Source organism: Ranitomeya imitator, chromosome 5, assembly GCF_032444005.1.
Source record: "Ranitomeya imitator isolate aRanImi1 chromosome 5, aRanImi1.pri, whole genome shotgun sequence".
Lineage (NCBI taxonomy): Eukaryota > Metazoa > Chordata > Amphibia > Anura > Dendrobatidae > Ranitomeya > Ranitomeya imitator.
In genome coordinates this window covers 94,756,292-94,779,362 of record NC_091286.1, presented here as the reverse complement: position 1 = coordinate 94,779,362, position 23,071 = coordinate 94,756,292, and the positions used below count along the sequence as shown (strand labels likewise).

At 41.9% G+C, this 23,071-nt stretch overlaps 1 protein-coding gene across 3 annotated transcripts in view; it reads right to left on the bottom strand.

The window, feature by feature from the left end:
- Nucleotides 1-3,943: 3,943 nt before the first annotated feature.
- The window catches only part of RALGAPA2 (Ral GTPase activating protein catalytic subunit alpha 2), a 324,975-nt gene continuing 305,847 nt past the window's right edge, over nucleotides 3,944-23,071 (bottom strand). For 2 of the 3 annotated variants that reach the window (XM_069768929.1, XM_069768930.1), the window contains one exon: nucleotides 3,944-8,233. In XM_069768929.1, coding sequence (XP_069625030.1) covers nucleotides 8,082-8,233 — 152 coding nt within the window. In that variant the 3' untranslated portion in view covers nucleotides 3,944-8,081. Of the gene's footprint in view, nucleotides 8,234-19,263; nucleotides 19,295-23,071 lie in introns of all 3 variants that reach the window. The other variant, XM_069768931.1, reaches the window with a different exon arrangement.

Sequence of the window (23,071 nt, the reverse complement as noted above, 5' to 3'; positions counted from 1 at the left end):
GAGGGCTTGGCTCAATTCCTTGCACCTGGCGATGTCTGGAGATGTCTGGCGTATTTTACGCAAGTCACACTGTTGGTCCGTGTGTAATCCGTATATTTCTCGCCCCCATAGACTTTCATTGGCGATTTTTTTGCGCAATACGGTGACAAACGCAGCATGCTGCGATTTTCTACGGCCGTAGAAGACCGTATAATACGGAACCGTAAAATACGGCAGATAGAAGCTTGGCCATAGAGATGCATTGTACCGTGTGCAATCCGTATTTTCTGCACCTCTCTTACGTCCGTAAAACTCGCGAGTGTGAAGCCGGCCATAGGGTATGGTGTTTTAAAAAAAACAAACAAAAAACATTTAATAAAGTGTATTGTTTTCAGAGGGTGTATATGTTCTCGAGTACTATCGGTATGAAAAGGATGACATAGTGCTCCAGCAGGACTGCGACCCAAAGCATACAGGTCCTTCTCAAAAAAATTAGCATATAGTGTTAAATTTCATTATTTACCATAATGTAATGATTACAATTAAACTTTAATATATTATAGATTCATTATCCACCAACTGAAATTTGTCAGGTCTTTTATTGTTTTAATACTGATGATTTTGGCATACAACTCCTGATAACCCAAAAAACCTGTCTCAATAAATTAGCATATTTCACCCATCCAATCAAATAAGAGTGTTTTTTAATAACAAACAAAAAAACCATCAAATAATAATGTTCAGTTATGCACTCAATACTTGGTCGGGAATCCTTTGGCAGAAATGACTGCTTCAATGCGGCGTGGCATGGAGGCAATCAGCCTGTGACACTGCTGAGATGTTATGGAGGCCCAGGATGCTTCAATAGCGGCCTTAAGCTCATCCAGAGTGTTGGGTCTTGCGTCTCTCAACTTTCTCTTCACAATATCCCACAGATTCTCTATGGGGTTCAGGTCAGGAGAGTTGGCAGGCCAATTGAGCACAGTAATACCATGGTCAGTAAACCATTTACCAGTGGTTTTGGCACTGTGAGCAGGTGCCAGGTCGTGCTGAAAAATGAAATCTTCACCCTCCATAAAGCATTTCAGCCGATGGAAGCATGAAGTGCTCCAAAATCTCCTGATAGTTAGCTGCATTGACCCTGCCCTTGATGAAACACAGTGGACCAACACCAGCAGCTGACATGGCACCCCACACCATCACTGACTGTGGGTACTTGACACTGGACTTCAGGCATTTTGGCATTTCCTTCTCCCCAGTCTTCCTCCAGACTCTGGCACCTTGATTTCCGAATGACATGCAAAATTTGCTTTCATCAGAAAAAAGTACTTGGGACCACTTAGCAACAGTCCAGTGCTGCTTCTCTGTAGCCCAGGTCAGGCGCCTCTGCCGCTGTTTATGGTTCAAAAGTGGCTCTACCTGGGGAATGCGGCACCTGTAGCCCATTTCCTGCACACGCCTGTGCACGGTGGCTCTGGATATTTCCACACCAGACTCAGTCCACTGCTTCCTCAGGTTCCCCAAGGTCTGGAATCGGTCCTTCTCCACAATCTTCCTCAGGGTCCGGTCTCCTCTTCTCGTTGTACAGCGTTTTCTGCCACATTGTTTCCTTCCAACAGACTTACCATTGAGGTGCCTTGATACAGCACTCTGGGAACAGCCTATTTGTTGAGAAATTTCTTTCTGGGTCTTACCCTCTTGCTTGAGGGTGTCAATGATGGCCTTCTTGACATCTGTCAGGTCGCTAGTCTTACCATGATGGGGGTTTTGAGTAATGAACCAGGCAGGGAGTTTATAAAAGCCTCAGGTATCTTTTGCATGTGTTTAGAATTAATTAGTTGATTCAGAAGATTAGGGTAATAGGTCGTTTAGAGAACCTTTTCTTGATATGCTAATTTATTGAGACAGGTTTTTTGGGTTATCAGGAGTTGTATGCCAAAATCATCAGTATTAAAACAATAAAAGACCTGACAAATTTCAGTTGGTGGATAATGAATCTATAATATATGAAAGTTTAATTGTAATCATTACATTATGGTAAATAATGAAATTTAACACTATATGCTAATTTTTTGAGAAGGACCTGTACATCGAGTTTGGCAACAAAGTGGTTCAATGACAATGAAGTAGAGGAGCTGGATTGTCCCCCACAGTCCCCTGACCTTAACCCAATCAAACACTTGTGGGTAGAGTTGATGAAAAAACTGTATACAAGTGAGTCGACCAGTAGGCACAAACTTTGAGAATGTGTAGAAGAGACCTGTGATCAGATTTCGGTTGACACATGCGTGAATCTAATTGAGAGCATGCACCGAAAAATTCAGGCAAAAAGGAAAAATGTCAAGAATCTGCAACTAATCATATGCTAAATAGTTGCAAGTCAAATTTATGTATGAGACATCCAAGATGATTTGTCTATAAAACAATGGTAGCGTCACGGTCAAAGCGGTAGTGGATGGTGAGAGATGGAGTCTGAAAGTCAAAAGTACCGTATTTTCTGGTGTATAAGACGACTGGGCGTATAAGACGACCCCAAATTTTTCCATATAAAATATGGAATTTGGGATATACCCGCCGTATAAGACGGGGGTCATCTTATACGCCCAGTCATCTTATACGGCGTGTGCGGTGCGTATGGTTCCCAGGGTCTGGAGGAGAGGAGACTCTCCTTCAGGCCCTGGGATCCATATTCATGTAAAAAATAAAGAATAAAAATAAAAAATATGGATATACTCACCCTCTGACGGCCCCTGGCTCTCAGCGTTGCAAGCGGCAGCCTCCGTTCCTGCATTGAGCGTAGGATCTGCGATGACATCGCGGACGCATGACCGGTCGCGTGACCGCAACGTCATCGCAGATCCTACGCTCAATGCATTCTTAGGAACGGAGGCTGCCGCTTGCAACGCTGAGAGCCGGGGCCGTCAGAGGGTGAGTATATCCATATTTTTTATTTTTCACATGAATATGGATCCCAGGGCCTGAAGGAAAGTCTCCTCTCCTTCAGACCCTGGGAACCATCCAGGATCACTCCCTGCACACGCCGTACCCTGCGTATAGGACGACCCCCGACTTTTGAGACGATTTTCAGGGATTAAAAGTCATCTTATACGCCGGAAAATACGGTATAAGCATTGTTACCTTTTGCTCGTCACTGTATATGCATCTACATGGCTGTACAACATGTCATAATGACAAGTCACAACCTGTCCACATGCAAACAAAAAATAAAAAAATCATAAAATATTTTTCTATGATATTTAAAGTCTACCTATCGTTTTAGGATAATTTTTTGTGTGTGTACATGAGGAATAACAGTTTTTGGTTATTACGCGACTTGTATAATGCACTTTCCATCAGTTTTCCTCTCTGCTGGCTCTCTCCAATTTTTTCAGTTATTTCTGAGCTAGTGGGTGAAGACAAGCTGTTATGATGTCTCCCATACACAGTGCACACATTCTTGCTCTTCTGTCTATGTAGCATATGGATAGAAGCAGCGTGAAGGACATTATACAGCATTACTGTAGCCGGGAATATGAGAATATGATACTTGTGAAATAAAACACCTACTAGAAAGGAACAGAACTATGGCATAGGCAGCTGCATTTTGATGTATCAGTGAAATGGCAGTCCATCTAGTCTTAAGCAAGACAGATTTTTATATATATATATTTATAAGGGAATGAGGTTTGCTTTCAGGAGAGAGTAGAAGGGTCTCATAAGTGGAAAAAAAGCATATTTATCTGATCAGCAAATAAAATAAACTTTAGATTTATGCATAGAACGGCACTGACCACGGTCTGTGAAATTGACCCTTGTGTCCGAGACCGAGATATGGATATTTTATTTTGAGGCCTATTGGCGATAGGGACTGATGATAATCTTCATGCAAAGCTGTAAAATAATGGTGCTGTAAAAGCTACAGAAAGGAAATGACATCTACTGCATACATAAAGAGACCGAGCAGGAATTTTAAATACTTTTAATTAAATTCAATTGAAATCAGGAAAAACACAAATCATTTCAGGAAATATTTAAAAAGGAACAAATGATATGTCAGCAGTAAATTGAGGGTTTTCAAGCATTCATTTTGTTTTACAAATATTACAATTAATGCACCAAAAGGGAAAATTGAAAGAACCCGCATTTCTTCTAACACACCCTCAATATAAAGAACGTGATTTGTAATATACATTTATATTCCTATGTACAACATCTAATAGAATTTAAGAATATAGAACATCCAGAACGGACTGTTCACACTGAAAACGTCCCCAACCAGTGCGAGAAAGGCCTGTGACAAGGTGGCCCCGCACACAGAGAAAGGCCACAAACCCCAATATCAAGTTCACGCACAACCCACAAGAATACAAAGAACCCTGGTCACTCCCAGTCGTCTAAAGACCAAGACAAACAATATTTGAAGGAAAGAAAGAAAATCTTTCTGGTCCACTTTTTTCTTCTTTTCCATTTCACGTTCCATACAAGCGAGATCTGGGTGGTACGGACTGAACACAGGGTGACTGACAGCTTCTAAAACAGACTTAATGGTGATCGGCAAGATGAATGCGATTCTGAATTCTGCACTGACTCATATTTACAGGCATCACCGTTGTAATTCCAGAGGAACTGACAGCCAAAGTGCTTAAATCCTCTCCTTCACATCACCCTGAGTGCTGAATAAATATCACCGAGATGAAGAGCAGGAATCCGGAGAGAACAGAGTGTAATCCTCTCTGCCAGCTAAAAACATTACACCCGTTCCTACTACTGTACATGGCACAATGATTCCAGCCCTGGTAAAACGTCATCAATTTATGGCAGCCAGCGATTACATCCCCATGAATATCCATAGCGGCTGATAACTGCTAACAGGCCATGTCGCCAGCCTACATATTTAAGAGGCTATCCCCATCTTATACATTTCCGTCCATCCACAGGATAAGCCAAAAAACATCTGATAGATGCCAGTCCCACCTCTCCAATCTCATACTTCAAGTCTCTCATGATATCCGGGAAACTCTTAGATGAAGGAACAATTGTTCCAAAACCTCCTGAAAACCAGGACTTTAAGAAGGGTGTGTGTGACCCTTAAGACGCTCCGTCATACTCCCGTCCAAGTGCATATTTAGGGTAGAGAATTTGGGACACTGGTGTGGGTAAGCTTTTCGCTAGTGCACTTTGCTCCCCACAAGTCTTATCTCCTAGAACACTGGTTGTAAAAGCGGTCGGGTACGATCCCCGTTCCCAGTCTCGCTGGTGAAGCGGCAGCAGTGAGTGGTCGTGTATGTGTACTTCTGTCCTGTACAGTCTACAGAAGGGTCTAATATGTCTAAGACAGGGATAGCCCTTTAAAAAGATTGTCTAAGATTACATAAATGTCTGCTTTTGTTCCAAAAACAGCAATGTGTCCATAGTCTGCACTAGAATGGGGCTCGGCTGCAAAATCAGTCCATGGACAGCACCCTTGACCTAATTTTGTAGTTGATGGTAAAATCGATTACCAGGATATCCCACTATTCAGGATTAGTGTTAGGTTTTCACACTGTGGCCATTGGATGTGGACAGAAGTGTGGAGGCCATCGGGCACACCATTCCACAAGTGCACCCAGGCGGTACTGTTACAATGGCAGGGCTCCTGGCCACTGCATGCAGGTCTGGGTTTGATCACAGGCTTCCCTAATGCTGTTGACTTATAGTGTATATGGTATAAGTAGAATTAGGTAGGAATGACATATATATGTATGACTGATCAGATAAACTTTCCAATATATTTTAATTATGGAGAAGTTTGTCTAGTCTGTACATACATACACCAAAATAGAAAAAACGACAATTATTAGCAGTATAGATTCCAAGTATGTCCTCATTACACAACTTACTACATTGGCTTCTGTGGAATTAGCCAAACTATTATCAGGTCTATGGCCCCTTACAGGGTTTTATTTAGAACTTTGGGCATTTTTCCCTATATGGCAAAGCATTTAAGGGCACGTAGTTGCTAACTTCATGCCTGTTCTGCCCTACGACGATTTCTTCCGGTTCAGGCGGTGATTCTCCAGCTTAAATAGACCTCACATCAACAGAACAGTTCTTGCTCTCCTGCTTTGCTTTGTTGGTAGCCCTTCACTGCTGACATCATGCTGATTGAGAGCTAGTTTCCTGCAGTTAGGCAGCGTGGAGCCAGCTTTCAATCAGCATGACATCGGTAGTGACACGCTATCGACAGAGCAAAGCGAAAGAGAAGGAGCTGCTCTGTCAACATGACTTCATCAGAAGCAGGAGAATTGCTGGCAGGATCGGTCTGTAACCGCTCTGAGCCAGCAGGGATCGTCGTAGGGCATAACAGGCATGGGAGTCAGCAACTATCTGCCTGCAAGTTTGTAGTCCTATGGCCAAAAAAACCTTAACGTCTCGATAACCCCTTTAATTATATTGGAAAGGTTGCTGCTAGGGTAAATCTGTCCTCCTGTGCTAGGTGCTAATCATAACCTTCTTCCACCTATACAACACAAACATGGGGGCTACACTGCCTCCGATATGCAAATGACACAATTACTACTAATTTGCAGTTGACCTGCTGGAGATGAGCAAGTGAAGGTGGCAAGAGGCGTCTGCGAGGCCCGGATTTACAGTCGCAGGCTCTCTCACTGTGAAGACATCTGTTGATCTAGCCTCAGGAGATTCATGCTGCTTAATGCTCTGCCATCGCTGTCTGAAAGTGGAAATAAAGCTTCTGCTCTTCATTTAAAGTCCATGGAGCGACGTTTCAGTGTAATCTACAGTCCCTATTTACTTCAAACTAATGGGTACAAACCTGAATAAAGTACAGAAAAAAATCACTTAAATTAGTGCAAAAATCCCATAGACACACACAAAACGCACAAGTGCCCGAATATGCATCCAGCTGCATGTAAAGACATCTACTTCATATATGACTAATGTAACTGAACCACATCGATCAACGTCCTAAGCCGCTAATTCAGAGGACCGAAAAATGTAAGAAAATCACACGAAAATTAAGCAGTATCCAATATACAGAAGTGAAAGCAACGTACAAGGCCACGACGACAATACGCTCAATTAAACATGAACTTAAAACAAAGGTACGCCTGGAGCAAAACTGGAAATAAACTTTTGTTTTTTTCCCCCTTCATTTAGGAAATTAAGGTATGAAATAAAACATTAAAAACAAAAATTGTATAAATATGTGCGGAAACCATGCAAAATAAGACAACAGTGAGAACAGAGAAAATGGAGCAGATCTGAGATCTCCTAGAGCAGATGCCATGGTGGTGGTGCACGTCAAGGAAAATCCCATCTTAAAAGCATCTTCTAGAGAGGCTATTCATGACGTACGTCTCCCAGTAGCCCTAAGGGCGACTTGGGATTTGTACCTAGTGGGTGTCTGACCCTCAACTAGATTATCTTCTGATGTCACAAGATGCTTTCAAGGTGGATTTGTCCCTTAAAATTCCATTTCTTTGCGCCAAGCTAAATATCACCAAGCTAAATATCACTGGGTCAAGATCTCTGCAGATAAAAATATAGATTTTTTTTCCCCCTCTTTTATACACACCACTGGAAAATTCACATATTTAAGGCCCTGTTCCCACAGATCCATACTTCAGCCTGTTCTTAAAGGAACCCGGTATACGAGAAGGTTAAATATACGTGGCTTAGCCTTGTTTAGTGTGCCCTCTGTTCCACTTCCCAGCAGTGAAAGTGTTACACAGCTAGCCGTAACAATGTGAGGCAATCACATCCTTCATACCTAAAAAGCCTTGCGAAAAGTGTTGTTGTGCTTCCTGCCGGTGGCAGATGTGGTCCCTCGGCCTTCGGTGCAGTTGCATCATTAGGCTTTGTCAGACAATCCTCTTGCCGTCATCATAGTTACATCATATCTCCGTGCCTAATGGTCGCGTACGACCAACCTGCCCGGGGGGATCCTGCCCCATCAGGCACACATACAACAATAGCACAGCTCGTCCTTTTTAAAAAGTTATATTCACAGGTGCAACGTCATAGATTTCTATAGATTTTTTTTCTTTTACGATTAAAAACAGCTCTTTACTAGAGTTCAGTATAAAAAAAAAAAAAGTGCTTCAATTGGAAGATTTGCTGACAGCACTGGCGGAGCGTCGGAGCTTTCCCGAAACCTTAGTTCTGGTGGCACGGGTTAGTGTTGGAGAGGTGGGTTCTGGTGGGTCTGGTCCTGTGCTCACCGACAGATCAGAACTGGTACTCGAAGGGAGACCTAGAAAATAAAAGGAAATTAAACATTGAGAGAAGGTTTACATGGCTGTGTGGAGATCTTCATTACAAAGACGAGCAGGTCCCAACAGAAAAATGTTCGATTCAACAGGTTTACACAAAAAATTGGTAATTTGATAGCATTTCTTCAGGGTGACTGATGTTATCCAGCGTTGGATCACGTGCTGGGACCTTCGCTTCTGCACATTCTTCCAGACACTTTCTACGTATCAGTATCTCAAGCTTCCAGATGTATTTAGTGGCAGATGTTTGGTTTCTGCATCAGAACTCAGCTACCTAGTATGTTCCTTCTCAATGTTACACCAATGTTCTTAAAGGGCTCCTCTGTTTTTAACTATTACTACCCCAAGACCCTTAGAGATCATATTTTATGGAAGAACACCTACTGAACAATCCCTTTAAGACTAGTAAAAATGACGTGGACTACTGGTAAGTAATGAATATATTACATAAGAAAACCTTATAAACAATAGTGCATGTTCTATAAAAGATGTCTACAAGCTCCAGCCTTGGCCCACAGAAGTCCGTCTCCAGTATGAAAACAAGGGCAAAGCAGCAGATGTTGCCTGCAGGGACCAATTTGATCACCATTCTCTACTCTGAAAAAGTTAGAAGCCAAAATCTGATTGCTTGCTACAGGCCAGTGTTTTTATTTTTTTGGACAAATTTTCACACAGGGCCCGATAACTTGTGCCCACAATTTAAGGGTTAACCAACATATGGGATACCCAATCCAGAAATCCACTACATGGACTGAGACGTAACCACAATCTACAGTATAATAGTGAACACAAAGGGTCAGTAACAGAGCGTCCTATGACAAAGTATTTCCTCGTAGCCCAGCTCTCCGCACTCACCCAATGCACAATAACCATGTATGTGAAAACTGTGCCCACCGTATGGCGGCCGCTGATATGTGGGACTGTACCCTGTAACTGTGCTTCACTTAGTGGCCCGATGAAATGCGCTATAACATGGCGATCATTCAGGCTACTTTCAGATAGGCAGAGTGGCGCCGCCATTTTGCCGTAAATGACTGCAGTGATTGTCCGCATTCTTTTTGCATGCACAATAAAACATGAGTAGTTTTACCATGCTGCAAAATGACCAGGCAGGCCCACAGAGAATGTGCTGGTAGGGTTTTTCAGTCCTACCAGCAATGTTCTCCCACCCAAAAAATAGCGCCACTCTTGCCCATAGGCTATGCCTGGTATTGCAATTAAGCAATGAGAACAGTTGCGATACTAGACACAGTCTTTGGAGAATGGAAGACATTTTTTTTCCCAATCCCTGACCCACCACTTTAAAGGGAACCTGACAGTGGATGCATGATCCACGGGCAGCACGTATCAGACTCTGGATGAATGTTTTTGCCCCTGTATGTTTGACATTAAAACGCTGCGGTATTTCAAAGAAAAATATACTTTAAATGCACACAGGGACCAAGCCGAGTAGGGACTAGTTAGAGGCGCTTGTACCCGTTGGCCTCTCTGTACCCGCTGCCCTGGCGCGACCGGTCTCTTCCTGTGTATGTCTATAAAAAGTGACCTTTAAGTCACTGGCAGCGAGGGGAAGATGTCGGGGACCCACCGGTCCGACTAGTCTCCTGTACGGCTCGGTCGTCAGCGGCTTTTAAAGTATGTTTTTCCTTTTAACGCGGAAGCATTTCAATCAAACATATATTGCTGAAAACATGCAGCCAGTGACTGACACATGCACCCATGGGCCGAGCCGCATATGTAAGTTGTCAGGCTACTTTCAAGCAATGTTCAGCGCTTTCTAGGAATATTAGTGAAGGAGAGAAACAGCCACTAGTAATGTGCTGAAAAAGGAACGGTGATGAAACGCGTTGGGGATAAGTAGAGCTTCTGCCCGTGTGTTGTATGATGGGTGAGACGAAGGTTTCAGGTTTATCTCAAGCTTTGGTGCCAAAACTGAAGAAATGATAAACCAGTAGGAGGAGGACACACTGCAGGTCCCAGGCTTACGTCAGCTCACATGCTGATATAGTAAACATCAACTTATAAAGCAATTATTCCCCGAAGAGGAAGATGACTGAAGGTCAGGACAAAATAGCTCGTCTGAATGGAAGCAGATGAGGTAGCAGCTATTAAACATAACAGAAAATGAATAAAATTACGGCCTGCGAGTAACAAATCTTCCCCAGCACAATTATAACCATGCACCGAGGAATTCAGAGATGTCTGTTGCAATCGAGGACTGTTGTTGCTTGCAGTTGGCGCACAGTCTCTCTGGGCAGCACGGGAAGAGGGAATTTAATTTCATCACTTACTCTCTTTATGCATCATCTTTAAATCATGAGATACTGCCACAAACAACTGCACATGCTAAAATCTCCGCGCTAACCCCTCCGACACAATGGAAGAGAGTGATAATGAAGTGGATGCCAGGGAAAATGCTGCACTGGAGAATACTAAAGAGATGCACAAATCTAAAAGCGCTCAAACCCCGAAATGCAGAATGTGCTGCGTAATTACCATTATTAATAATATAGCAGACGATCGAGGAGCGCTGCGGTGATATACAGAGGGCTAAGGCAGGTTTCACAAGGGTGAATTTTAGCCTCAGAAATCGGCATCAAAACCCAAATCCCAGAAGCTTAGGTCGCTCTAAAGCCATAAACACAAGCTCGTCCAACAGTTACTGTCAATGGAGAGACCAGGAACAAAGGATAGGGTAGATTGGATTTATTAAGTTATCGAGGGAGAGTCGGGAGCTCCTAAGCTTCGTAGCCCACAGGGGTCTGGGTACTGCAACCATTATACACATTATAAAAAGACTACATTGCTTATAAAAGGATCTCTATTTCTAAGACTTGTGAAAAAATGGTTTAGTAGATTTATTCAAGGAAACAACATTTAAAAAACAACAACACACATTTAGTGACAATCCTGCCCTTTTGGTCACAAGGGTTCCTCATCCCTAGCATATAAAATTGTTTTTTTTAATAACCTTTTGAGACGTCTGACATTATTTTAGGGGCTGGAAAACAATTTTAAAGGGATTGTCCAGGCTTGGGGTTGAAGTCTACAGTCACTCAGACTGCAGACTTGTGAATCCTCACAGTGCACACTGTGAAGATTGGGCAGTCATGTGACCGCAAATATAAGCTAAGACCCCTGGACGAAGCATTTCATTGCGAAACGCGCGTCGGGGTGTGGTGGGTCCCCAGCTGTCATTTTTCAAAGGTAAACTACCGGTTATTATGTACTCTATTATTATCTAAGAAATTGCTTGTTCTCCTTTGTATATTTTTCCCCCTTGTTTTACATAACTGGCAACTCTGCATTGGGCTTACAGGATTTTTACATGGCAACTTTGCCTTTCATTATTGCTCTAAAATTTCGCTGTGCAGTTGCTAGTTTTGTATACACTATATAATTATTACGATAAATTGTTTGTACCATGTGGCTTTTACCATTCTGTTTGAAACTTACAAATGCAGGGGGGTCCTATAGTAACATAACTTAGTTGAGTACTTTCCATCTATTACCTGGGTGTACCCACCTTTTTCCTGTACACCTGCAGTGTCCTACCGTCACTGTTTTTTTATTATTGTTTTATATATATATTTTTTTAAAATGTATCTGAATAAACTTTATAATTTTTAATCATTTAAATCTCGGCCCTCTTATGTAAAGTTTTTTCATCTAGGTGTTCTCGCAAATATAAGATTTGTATACTTTCTGACTAGACGTGTCTGGACTCACTCAATACACTAGTATCGAGCGATAACACGCACATCTAGCCTGCATGTATGCCAATAGCATACTTACAGTTGTGTACTCACTTGTTACCGATGCTGGCAAATCCTGACAGTGCCCACTGCGTGTTGTGAGGATTCACAAGTCAGCAGTCACAGAGTGACAGCAGACTTGAACCTTAAGCCTGGACAACACCTTTAATTCTTGTCTTAAAGACTTTGAAACTGATTTTTTGACAGAGAAATAAGGACGAAGAAGGGGAGGAGACTACAGAAAAGCTGGTACTATAATCTCACAATCTTGTCATCAGGGCGGGACTATAGAGAGCGTTGAGGCTGCAGCGTTACCTATGGTTTAGTGCTCCAGAAGACGAATGGCCACTCTGTGATTAGGGAATCCCAGTGCATTATAAAGTGTGTAAGGCTACGTTCTCATAGATCCGCTGCAAAACTTCAATTTATACATTCAAAATCACTGGATAGATTTTTTTTAATTCAAAATTTTCGGGCATATTCCAGATTATTAAAATTGCTGCATGCCAACGATATTGTAGCGATGTGGTGGATTCTGTACACAGATTTTCATCTTTTCATCCATCTCAATGGGAGGTCTGTGTGATGCGTCCTCCTGAGGGACAGACGCTCCATACAGCTGGCCTAAGGTCTGGTCTGTAGATCCCGAAAAACTTAGAATTTCCCATTAGGGAAACACAACTTTTTTTCCTTATAAGCTCCAAGACACTTTCCATTCGTCTCCTACTTTACAAACACTCTCTGTGATCACACTGTCAGTGTGCAGTTCTGCTCTAAATACAGTCCAACAACAGAAAAGAAAAGTTCCAACCAATATAGAAAACCTAAGGTCATTACCTGCCACCCAGATTGACATTGTGAGGCCAAAGCATTATATGCTCCAAACAGCTAAACATTTATACAGTCCCTATTCAGCCCACTCCCTTCCTTCTGTTCACCACCAAGAGAGGTCAGTGGATCATTGTGAGGGGATTTAGCTGGGTGCAATTATATAATTATTCTAAACAATATGCCTTTGAAATGTAAAACTCCGCTTGGCTTTGGCTATTCAAATGTGGATTTTCCTCAATGGTGTCTGAAGCCACCAATATGGGACTGTTGTCACTCATTCTACTGGAGGCCAACATGCTGGCACCTGACCACGCAATGTGGCCACTTATCACTGTACTAGGACTTCCTTGGCCTCTTATGCAATTCTTATTTTCTGATCTAAAAAAACAACAATATTCATGAATAGGACTCCATACATACTTTATTAAAATGATCTGAAAAACAAGGCACACACAAAGGTATAAGCTCATTGTGCTCCACATATACAATAGACTGCATTGTATATTGGGAAACAGAAGTATATAAGTAGCTGTCAAGAATCGTGTAATACTATAAACTCATCACTCAGAAACCACCAACTACTAGGTAAACCTGTTACACTAATCCATTACCTGAAAACGTACAGTACAGACCCAAAGTTTGGACACACCTTCGAATTTAAAGATTTTTCAGTATTTTCATAACTATAAAAATTGTACATTCACACTGAAGGCATCAAAACTATGAATTAACACATGTGGAATTATATACTTAACAAAAAAGTGTGAAAACTGAAATTATGTCTTATATTCTAGGTTCTTCAAAGTAGCCACCTTTTGCTTTGATGACTGCTTTGCACACTCTTGGCATTCTCTTGATGAGCTTCAAGAGGTAGTCACCAGGAATGGTCTTCCAACAATCTTGAAGGAGTTCCCAGAGATGTTTAGCACTTGTTGGCCCTTTTGCCTTCACTCTGCGGTCCAGCTCACCCCAAACCATCTCGATTGGGTTCAGGTCTGGTGACTGTGGAGGCCAGGTCATCTGGCGTAGCACCCCATCACTCTCCTTCTTGGTCAAATAGCCCTTACTCAGCCTGGAGGTGTGTTTGGGGTCATTGTCCTGTTGAAAAATAAATGATGGTCCAACTAAACGCAAACCGGATGGAATAGCATGCCGCTGCAAGATGCTGTGGTAGCCATGCTGGCTGAGTATGCCTTCAATTTTGAATAAATCCCCAACAGTGTCACCAGCAAAGCACCCCCACACCTCCTCCATGCTTCACGGTGGGAACCAGGCATGGTAGAGTACATCCGTTCACCTTTTCTGCATCGCACAAATACACGGTGGTTGGAACCACAGATCTCAAATTTGGACTCATCAGACCAAAGCACAGATTTCCACTGGTCTAATGTCCATTCCTTGTGTTCTTTAGCCCAAACAAGTCTCTTCTGCTTGTTGCCTGTCCTTAGCAGTGGTTTCCTAGCAGCTATTTTACCATGAAGGCCTGCTGCACAAAGTCTCCTCTTAACAGTTGTTGTAGAGATATGTCTGCTGCTAGAACTCTGTGTGGCATTGACCTGGTCTCTAATCTGAGCTGCTGTTAACCTGCGATTTCTTAGGCTGGTGACTCGGATAAACCTATCCTCAGAAGCAGAGGTGACTTTTGGTCTTCCTTTCCTGGGGCCGTCCTCATGTGAGCCAGTTTCTTTGTAGCGCTTGATGGTTTTTGCCACTGCACTTGGGGACACTTTCAAAGTTTTCCCAATTTTTCGGACTGCCTGACCTTTATTTCTTAAAGTAATGATGGCCACTCGTTTTTCTTTACTTAGCTGTTTTTTCTTGCAACAATACAAATTTTAACAGTCTATTCAGTAGGACTATCAGCTGTGTATCTACCAGACATCTGCACAACACAATTGATGGTCCCAACCCCATTTATAAGGCAAGAAATCCCACTTATTAATCCTGACAGGGCATACCTGTGAAGTGAAAACCATTCCCGGTGACTACCTCTTGAAGCTCATCAAGAGAATGCCAAGAGTGTGCAAAGCAGTCATCAAGTATTAGTGCTCGAAACGGGTAGGTCTAGCATGTTTATTTTTCCATTTTGATATTTTAATAGTTACATATAAATATTTTTTACAGTCATTTTGATTGTGATTACTGGATGTCTTAATGCTTTCTACAACCAGCAGAGGGCGCCCTCTTATGATCGCGAGCCATGGAGCTTTCTAGGAAAGTTCCCAAGATCTAGGAACAGCCAGCAGAGGGCGCCTCACCGCAAATGCAGGTAAATATAGGTCAATTACCTACTTTACCTACATTCTCCGGGGTTTTTCAGACATGAGCAATGTTGCATTAGCACAGCTCGTGGCTGCAAAATATTTTAACCCCTTCAGATGGATTTACATCGTTGGACTTTACAGATCTGCGGAAGGTAAGGATATTGTTGGTTTATTATGTTTTTTTTGTTACAGAACGAGGGTCTTCAGTGATTGGATTGGGCGTTCAATAAAATATTAAAACAACCTTTGATTTTATTTCATTAAAATAATGTTTAATATTGTGTTTGTGTATTTTTTTAACCCTTTACTACTATTGGATTAATAATGGATAGGTGTCATAATTGACGCCTCTCCATTATTAATCTGGCTTAATGTCACCTTACAATAGCAAGGTGGCATTAACCCTTCATTACCCCATATCCCACCGCTACACGGGAATGTGAAGAGTGGCCAAGTGCCAGAATAGGCGCATCTTCCAGATGTGCCTTTTCTGGGGTGGCTGGGGGCAGGTGTTTTTAGCCAGGGGGGGGGGGGGGCAATAACCATGGACCCTCTCCAGGCTATTAATATCTGCCCTCAGTCACTGGCTTTACTACTCTGGCGGAGAAAATTGTGCGGGAGCCCACGCCAATTTTTTCCGCCATTTAACCCCTTAATTTACTAGCTAGAACGGCCAAATTTTGCATAGACACACTACTGACATTAGTAGTGTGGAATATGCAAAAAAAAATGGTGATATGAGATGGTTTACTGTATGTAAACCATGTCATATCATGTCGGGTTTAGGAAGGAGAAAGCAAAAGCCGGTAATTGAATTACCGGCTTTCTGCTATATCGCGCTGGATGAAATATTAATATATATATACATATATGTGTCTACTGACATATATATATATATATATATTTTTTTTTTTTAACACATGGATCCCTTGTATATCCGTATGTCGGTTTTGCAAGCCTGCGATAAAAACACGCAGTACGGATGACATACGGATTACATATGCGCAAAAAACGCTGAAACACCCTGCCTACGGAGGAGCTACGGACCACTATTTTCGGGACTTTTCAGCGTATTACGGCCGTAATATACGGACCGTATTTTCATACGCTGAGTGTGAAGCCGGCCTAAGAGTGATGATCTAAAGCGCCCAGTTTTACATAGTTGGGGATTTTATGGTATCGGAGGCTTCCATGTTCAACACTCACTATTAGTCAGAGCAGCTCTGAAGGATGGGTACATTCATGCATTTAGTGGAACTGCACATTCGTTTCAATGTGATTTCTGTAATGCTCCATTTCCCCCGTGGTAGCGCTGCAGGGGAAATGACTTGCTGTGATCAGCTTTTTGTCAAGGAACCCGCCCACCCCCTCTCTCCAAAAGGGACCTGAACCAAGAATTGTTTTTTTTTTTTCCATATTAGACAACCCCTTTACTCCCTACCCAGGTCAGCATTTTAGGGTTACAAATACATCTGCTTATTTCTCATTGTAAAACAACATAAATATGGCACAATTCCATTTTTCTGTGAACCTAAAATATAAAACAGCCTAACCCTAAAATTAGTGACAACTATTGTATTCCTGGACGGACATTCCAGTAAAATCTATGAAACGACATGTACGGATTTGCACGGTTGATATTCTATTATGTTTGAAATTGTAGATGAAAAAGAATTTCAGCATAAATAGGCTGCTGTATTATAAAGTAAAAAAAAAAAAAAAAAAGAAATAAAACTGATAATAAAATTAAAAACTTGCGGAGATCAGCAAGAACAGAAGGGAGGAGAGGGGAAGACAAAAATCTAATTCACTCATAGTTAAAGAAAACTGTTCTGTGAAAAAATGCAGATGCTTGTTAGTCTGGGGTTAGGAATGAAAATTCTTTATCCTTTTTTTTTCAGTTCCCTCAGGGCATGGAGATAGGGGGGAGGGAGCGGCTTTTTGTATCATATGTTCCTGCAGCTAAACAGAATGGCAGATGGTCAAATTAATACAAATTCAGCCAATTGGGCAAGCTCAAGCAGTATTCACGCAAGCTACGGAACAATCCTGCTCCTGTGCATAGAAAGAACAGCGCAGTCCAAACAGAGCGGCGGCGTGTGTAAAGGCAGCCACACCTAGGCGCTTACAGGCGCTCGCAACATTCCATTAGCCCGAAAACTTTGCACATTCCATCAGTCAGAACTTTCTTCTGGCAAATCCTTAACTATGCAATCAACCTTGAAGCTTCTTCTGAAGCATCTTGATTGATAGAGCGACAGCAGCTGCACAACGAGCAAGTAATAACCTCAGAAGATAAAGCCTTTCATACAAATATTGTAATTCCACTTGCAAGCTGCCTGGCACGAACTCTAATTACTTGGCCTTTTTCTTGTAATGAAACTTTGAAGGTCTGTTTCCACACCAAGCTGTAACCCAATTAACCCGCTTTATCCCAGACAGGGTGTTTTAACAGCAAGGCAGTAAAAGAAGTATTAATCATCAGTGCAAAGAACGCAACAAACTGAAAAATATACATATTTTATTAAAAAATAAATAAATCTATATTTAAAAAAATTAGATGCATTTTCCATCAATTCTGTTAAATATCTTATACATCAAGAAGGCTTTTAAATAGAATAAATAGAATCCACGGCTAAAAGAAATCAATGGAAATTTAGATTGGACAATAATTGTAGAAAATTGATTTATAAAACAAACATCAGTGACATCAAAAACTAAGGGGGGGAAAAAAAGGATAAAAGATGTAGAAAGCAAAGGGTGAATAGCAATAAATGAAAGAGCAGGTGTGCAATACACATTCCCCAAAAGCCAGTGGTTGTAAAATCCCTTACTTGTACATATGGAAGGAATGTACTTTGCCATTTAATTATTTCTTCGCCTTTCCTTCGGTAACATATCGATGATTGTGGCGGATTCTAGACCTTTATAATAAAGAGGACCTCTCTGTTCTTCTAGACATGACACGTACAGGCGAATGTTGCCGATCGCTGGGTAGGGAGACGCTAGATGAGGTTTATAAGGAGAATGTTGATGGCGGGTATTAGGACGGAACTAATACCCAAGTGCCGATTATGTAAGAAATGAGGATATTGATTAATACCGTATATAGTGTCATATAATAGACATAGAAGTGCCCGTCTCCAGTCTTTTCCCTTATAACTTGCAGTGAGGAACACAATTTTATGCATCGCTCCTCATACGAGAGGCGATTTCGTATGCACTTTTGTTTCTTAGCATTCCAAGGAATAATTTAGCGATCCCCCTTTCCCTGGAGGTTACAGCTTTAGTTCTGATCATTATGCCTTCGACCAGGCTTCCTCTGCGTCCTTCATTATATACAACAAGTACGCTGTCACTATCCTTCAGTCCTACTGCTGAATTGTAAATTGCCCAGACAAACAAGCAGAGCCAAGGAGCCTGCAAAGGTCACACCTGGCGTGTGGCCAGCCTGCTCCCTGCTCCATACACTGTTCCCCTCCAATCTCTAGGTTCATAGCACTCAATGATTCCTCTTCTTTTGTCTGCCTTTCCTCTCCCAGCTGTTCCATTCAGAAGCCCAATCTGCCCTCCCCCAGGAAAGAAAAAAAAGGGAGAAAAAAAAAAGGTACTTATTAAGTTTAGCTAACTCAAAGGGCTATAGCAGCACAGCACGTGCCGATTCTTATCTGTGGATCTGCAGATCCGATTCTATGCTTCTTAAGCTTACAGAGGCAACGAGAGAGAAGGCAAAAGAAAAAGTAAATGGATTTTAACTCCCATTGGCGCCCCTGCAGCAATTCAAACAAAAGTGCAAAGCAACAAAGACATGTTCCAGTATGGCAGGTGCTGGTGTCAGATTCCGCCCCAAGCAAACAGAAGCCGGAGAAAAGGAAAAAGAATGTGCCTTTCCGTTGAAGCTCAGACATGCAGGGGCAGGGGGAATTACTAATGGTGCAGTTATTGTCAGTGCCACTACAGTCAGGTGTTCATTCCCAATAACACTTGTTTCAGAGAAGCTTCTCTGGGAATTTGTTTTCTTTTAATTGAAAGGAATTTTTTTTTTTTGTCTTTCGCGCCCCCATTACAGGCCGCATAATAAGAGCAGATTAGTAAAGGAGGAAAGCCACAGTGAAACAAGCCAGGGTTACCGGTGCAGCCTCCTATTTGTACAAGTCTTACCTTATTCATAACCGTTAAGACATTTTCTAATCTAAAAGAAAGGAAAGAACAGAGGGAAAAAAACAAAAACAACAACAAGGAGTAAGTATGACAGGCGCCATAAGCCTAATAAGCTGGGTTGTTTATTAGCGGACACATTGCAGGATAGATATAAAAGTGAGCAGCAGACAAATCAGGGAGACAATCGGACTAGGGAAGATAAATCATTAAAGTGACTCTCCACTATGGCACTGAAAAGGGACTATACAGTTGTCAGGTATCCTCATCCTTCCTGGTGCCTTCCACTGCATCCAAGATGGCCTCCGTAGTGATCTGGGGAGCGGGAGCACATGTCCCTCTCATCCACACTCCCTGGCTTTCCTATGCTGTGGCTCAGACTCTCCATTGCTCTTAGTGCCAAGGGAAGACAAGAAAACTGGTCTCAGTGGAGGAGACAGCGGAGACAAACATGGGGCACCAGGTAGGGCAACTATACAATGCAAATGTGGTCACGTTTCAGTGCCTGGGTGCAGAGGCGCTTTAAGGCATCAGGTGATTGGCTCCAGATTGGCTGAATTTTAGGCATAGTGTTAGTAGCCATTGAGGAGTTCTCGTCATCTCTCAAGAACCTACTTCTGATATTAAACGGATGTCAATTTCTCCAGTTGAGCAGCCACTCGTGAATTTACAACCCTTTATAATAGTCCAACACTTTCTTATATTGCTAAGCAAGAAAGCTAGATGCTGCTAATACTGCAAAAGCCTTTGAAAAGATGAACTTTGGCAAGTGCCAAAATTGCTGTGGGAAAAAAATATGTAAGGATCGATCTGAAAAGTCATTCTTTGAGGTGTACATTTATTGATTATTACAAAAACGAGGACCACAACTTTCCGCCAAAGGCATTGAACTCAGTTTTTGAGTCACACTTACCTGTTTATTTTCATGATATAAAATGCTGGAAATGTAATTGATAGTACAGTAACTGCAATGACAATACCAGACCATAACCATCATGGGGGTCTCTGACAGATCAGGTAGCTGACTGGACCCCCAGGGAAAGCACATTCTAGAAATGCTGATGTATAATTCTGCAGCCAATGCTGAATTTTTAGTACATTAATTATCATGTAACAAGTGGCATCTCATAAAATATTACACACATTGAGATAGCAAGAAACATGGACAGGATTGGGGAGCTGGGGGTGGAGGGATGCCTTGTTATTTCCGGGAGAAGGCTTCTGGCTGTTATTCCTTTTTCATTAAGCATTATAGCACAGGAAAAAAGATCACTCCTTTCAAGTCAAAAGGATTAGTTTACATCCTAGAACGCAATATCATAATCCTTCATAATTACAAGCAAACCCACAGGGATGACCAATGTTCTGTACTAGTCACATTTGGCTAGGGATGTTTATTTCATATTTCTAGTATTCGTACACTGATAAGAGGAAAAAAATCCATATTTACATTGCCACAACTCCTGAAAAAGAAACAAAAATAAGAAACCAGTCTACATGGTCTCTGAAGCTTCGGTGTTTCCCTTGACTTGTTCCCTGTATGATCTAATTTCTTGTGGTGATGTCATGTCATGTGACTGCTGCAGCCAATCACAATTAGTCAATGAGGAAGACGTCCTCTCATGAATATACTGGACTCCTAAACTAAGTGTCCTGTGTATTATTCCATCAATTCTCTTAACCAAATAGCACAATCTTTTGCCTAATAGTTTGATGACAGATCTCAGATGTTATAGGACAGCCAAAGTCACAGTTCAGATAATAATCCTATAAAGAACTTATAGTTGGACATACATGTTTTTTCCCCCCACATGCAATCATGTCATGGTTTTTACAGCATTTCTTTCTGGGAAAAATAGCAGCATACATGGTTGAGATTTGTGAATAAATCTGGAGAACAATGTTCACCCACCATCTTAAAGCACTGTTCACACGGGCAAAGCTGATGGAGTAGCACTGGTGGTGTCAGGTCCTCCAGAATAGTGATGGTGGCAGAGAGTTACAATAGGGTCAGCAAAAGAATAAATCAGTCGTGCCATCAAATATATTGATAAGTTTAAAAATGTTCCAACTTCTGATAATGTGATACATTAGCAGTCACATGAGCGTTGGATTACAATTTCACGGTAGAATTCTCCATGATGTGCACTTTAGGAAAAGCAGCTTTGAATTAAGCCCCCCATACACATTACAGAATCTGAACCAGTCGATATTGCCGGGTTTGGGCGATGGTCTAATGTGTATGGGGGCGCCGGCTGACTTATGGCCAGGAGAGATGTCAATCACACACATCAGATTTCGGAACAAGGCTGAGCAATTGTTCCTGTGTATGGGAGAGTCGACTGAGACGGCTGTCAGCTGAACGACTGGCCAAAGCATCGTTCTGTCAATGGCCATCAAATGCGTTTGGCCGGTCTTGCATAATTTGTAAGAGTGTGTTAAAGCAATGAAGACCTTCTAACCAATGCGTAAAAGACCAGGGCATAGGCATAGCAAGGCAGGGATTCAGCATACCGATAGTACACTATTCGGGAAGCAAAGAACAGAGTTTTCTGCAGACAAAAAAGTGTCCGGTTGTAGGAAAGCCAGCACCTCCTTTGATGGATGATAAAAAAAAGAAGCAGCCTGAAAGGTTTGGCAAAGGGAATGTTTGGGGTGGACAAAGAGAAGGTGAGGAGGGGGAGAACAGATGTAGGCACAGAAGGGGAGAAGATATCTAGAAGGGAAAAGGACACAATAGGTCAGAAATGAATGAGGGCAAGAGGGAGGGGGCTGGAACGAGTAACAATAGAGCGAAGGGGAACTGACACTGAACAAGGGATCCACTGGGACTGGGGGTAGCAGAAGTCATATTGCTGACGGCTGGAGAGATGAGCAGATGAATTGTTTTACTAGGACACATTCAATTCTTACTTCATTATGGAGAAAGTACAAGAGAAAAATACTTTTTGTCAGCACTTTGCAAGTGAGATTAACTATTGCAACAAAGGAATATGGAAAAGTTGCTACATTATATAATAAATTTGAATAAATAAAATCTCATTTTGCAAACATCTTACGCTGAATGATGTAAATGGACCCAATACCATGAAAAACAAGCAATTACTACTATAAAATAAATGCATGGCCATGCTGGAAGTGGAAGAATGATGATATATAATTAATCTCCAGCATCCTCCCTCCCTGCCCTCCGCTCCAGACGCCAGCCCACCCTCAAGCTATGACAGCTGTTAAGCAGGGCTCCTCTCCACCCAGGACCGCACTGGAGATGCACAACTGCTGTTCCCTAAACGGTTAAGCCCTGGATAGTCATACATGCTGCAGATCAATTACTCAGCTATAAGGACTCCAACAAAGTTCTATTTTAGGGCTAAACAACAATGAAATAGTTGTTATCAATACATGCGAAAGTCTTCAATGACCGATGCACTTTATTAGATCAGACGCCTGCCATAGTCGCCTTCTTCAGGGCCCGATTCACATTGGGTCGGTGTGGACTAAAATAAAAGGGGGACTGTAGTCATCGCAAATGTGGAAATCCAAAAATTCTTCCAATTAACTTTTACTGTTAAATTATTGTGGTACAATCCACAATACTAGGCAAAGTTCACACAAGTGTATAAGAAAATCTCATTTTCATCCCCCCCAAAAAAAAAAACAGGACAATTTTTCATCATCTGTACTGTTATCCCTTTTTATGCATCAGCAGTCATTAAATTTACAACAAATAAAGGTTCCTATGTTGAAGAGTTGCACTGCTTCCGTAAAAATCGTATGCTATATAGTTTGTGCTGAAATTTTTTTCATGTAG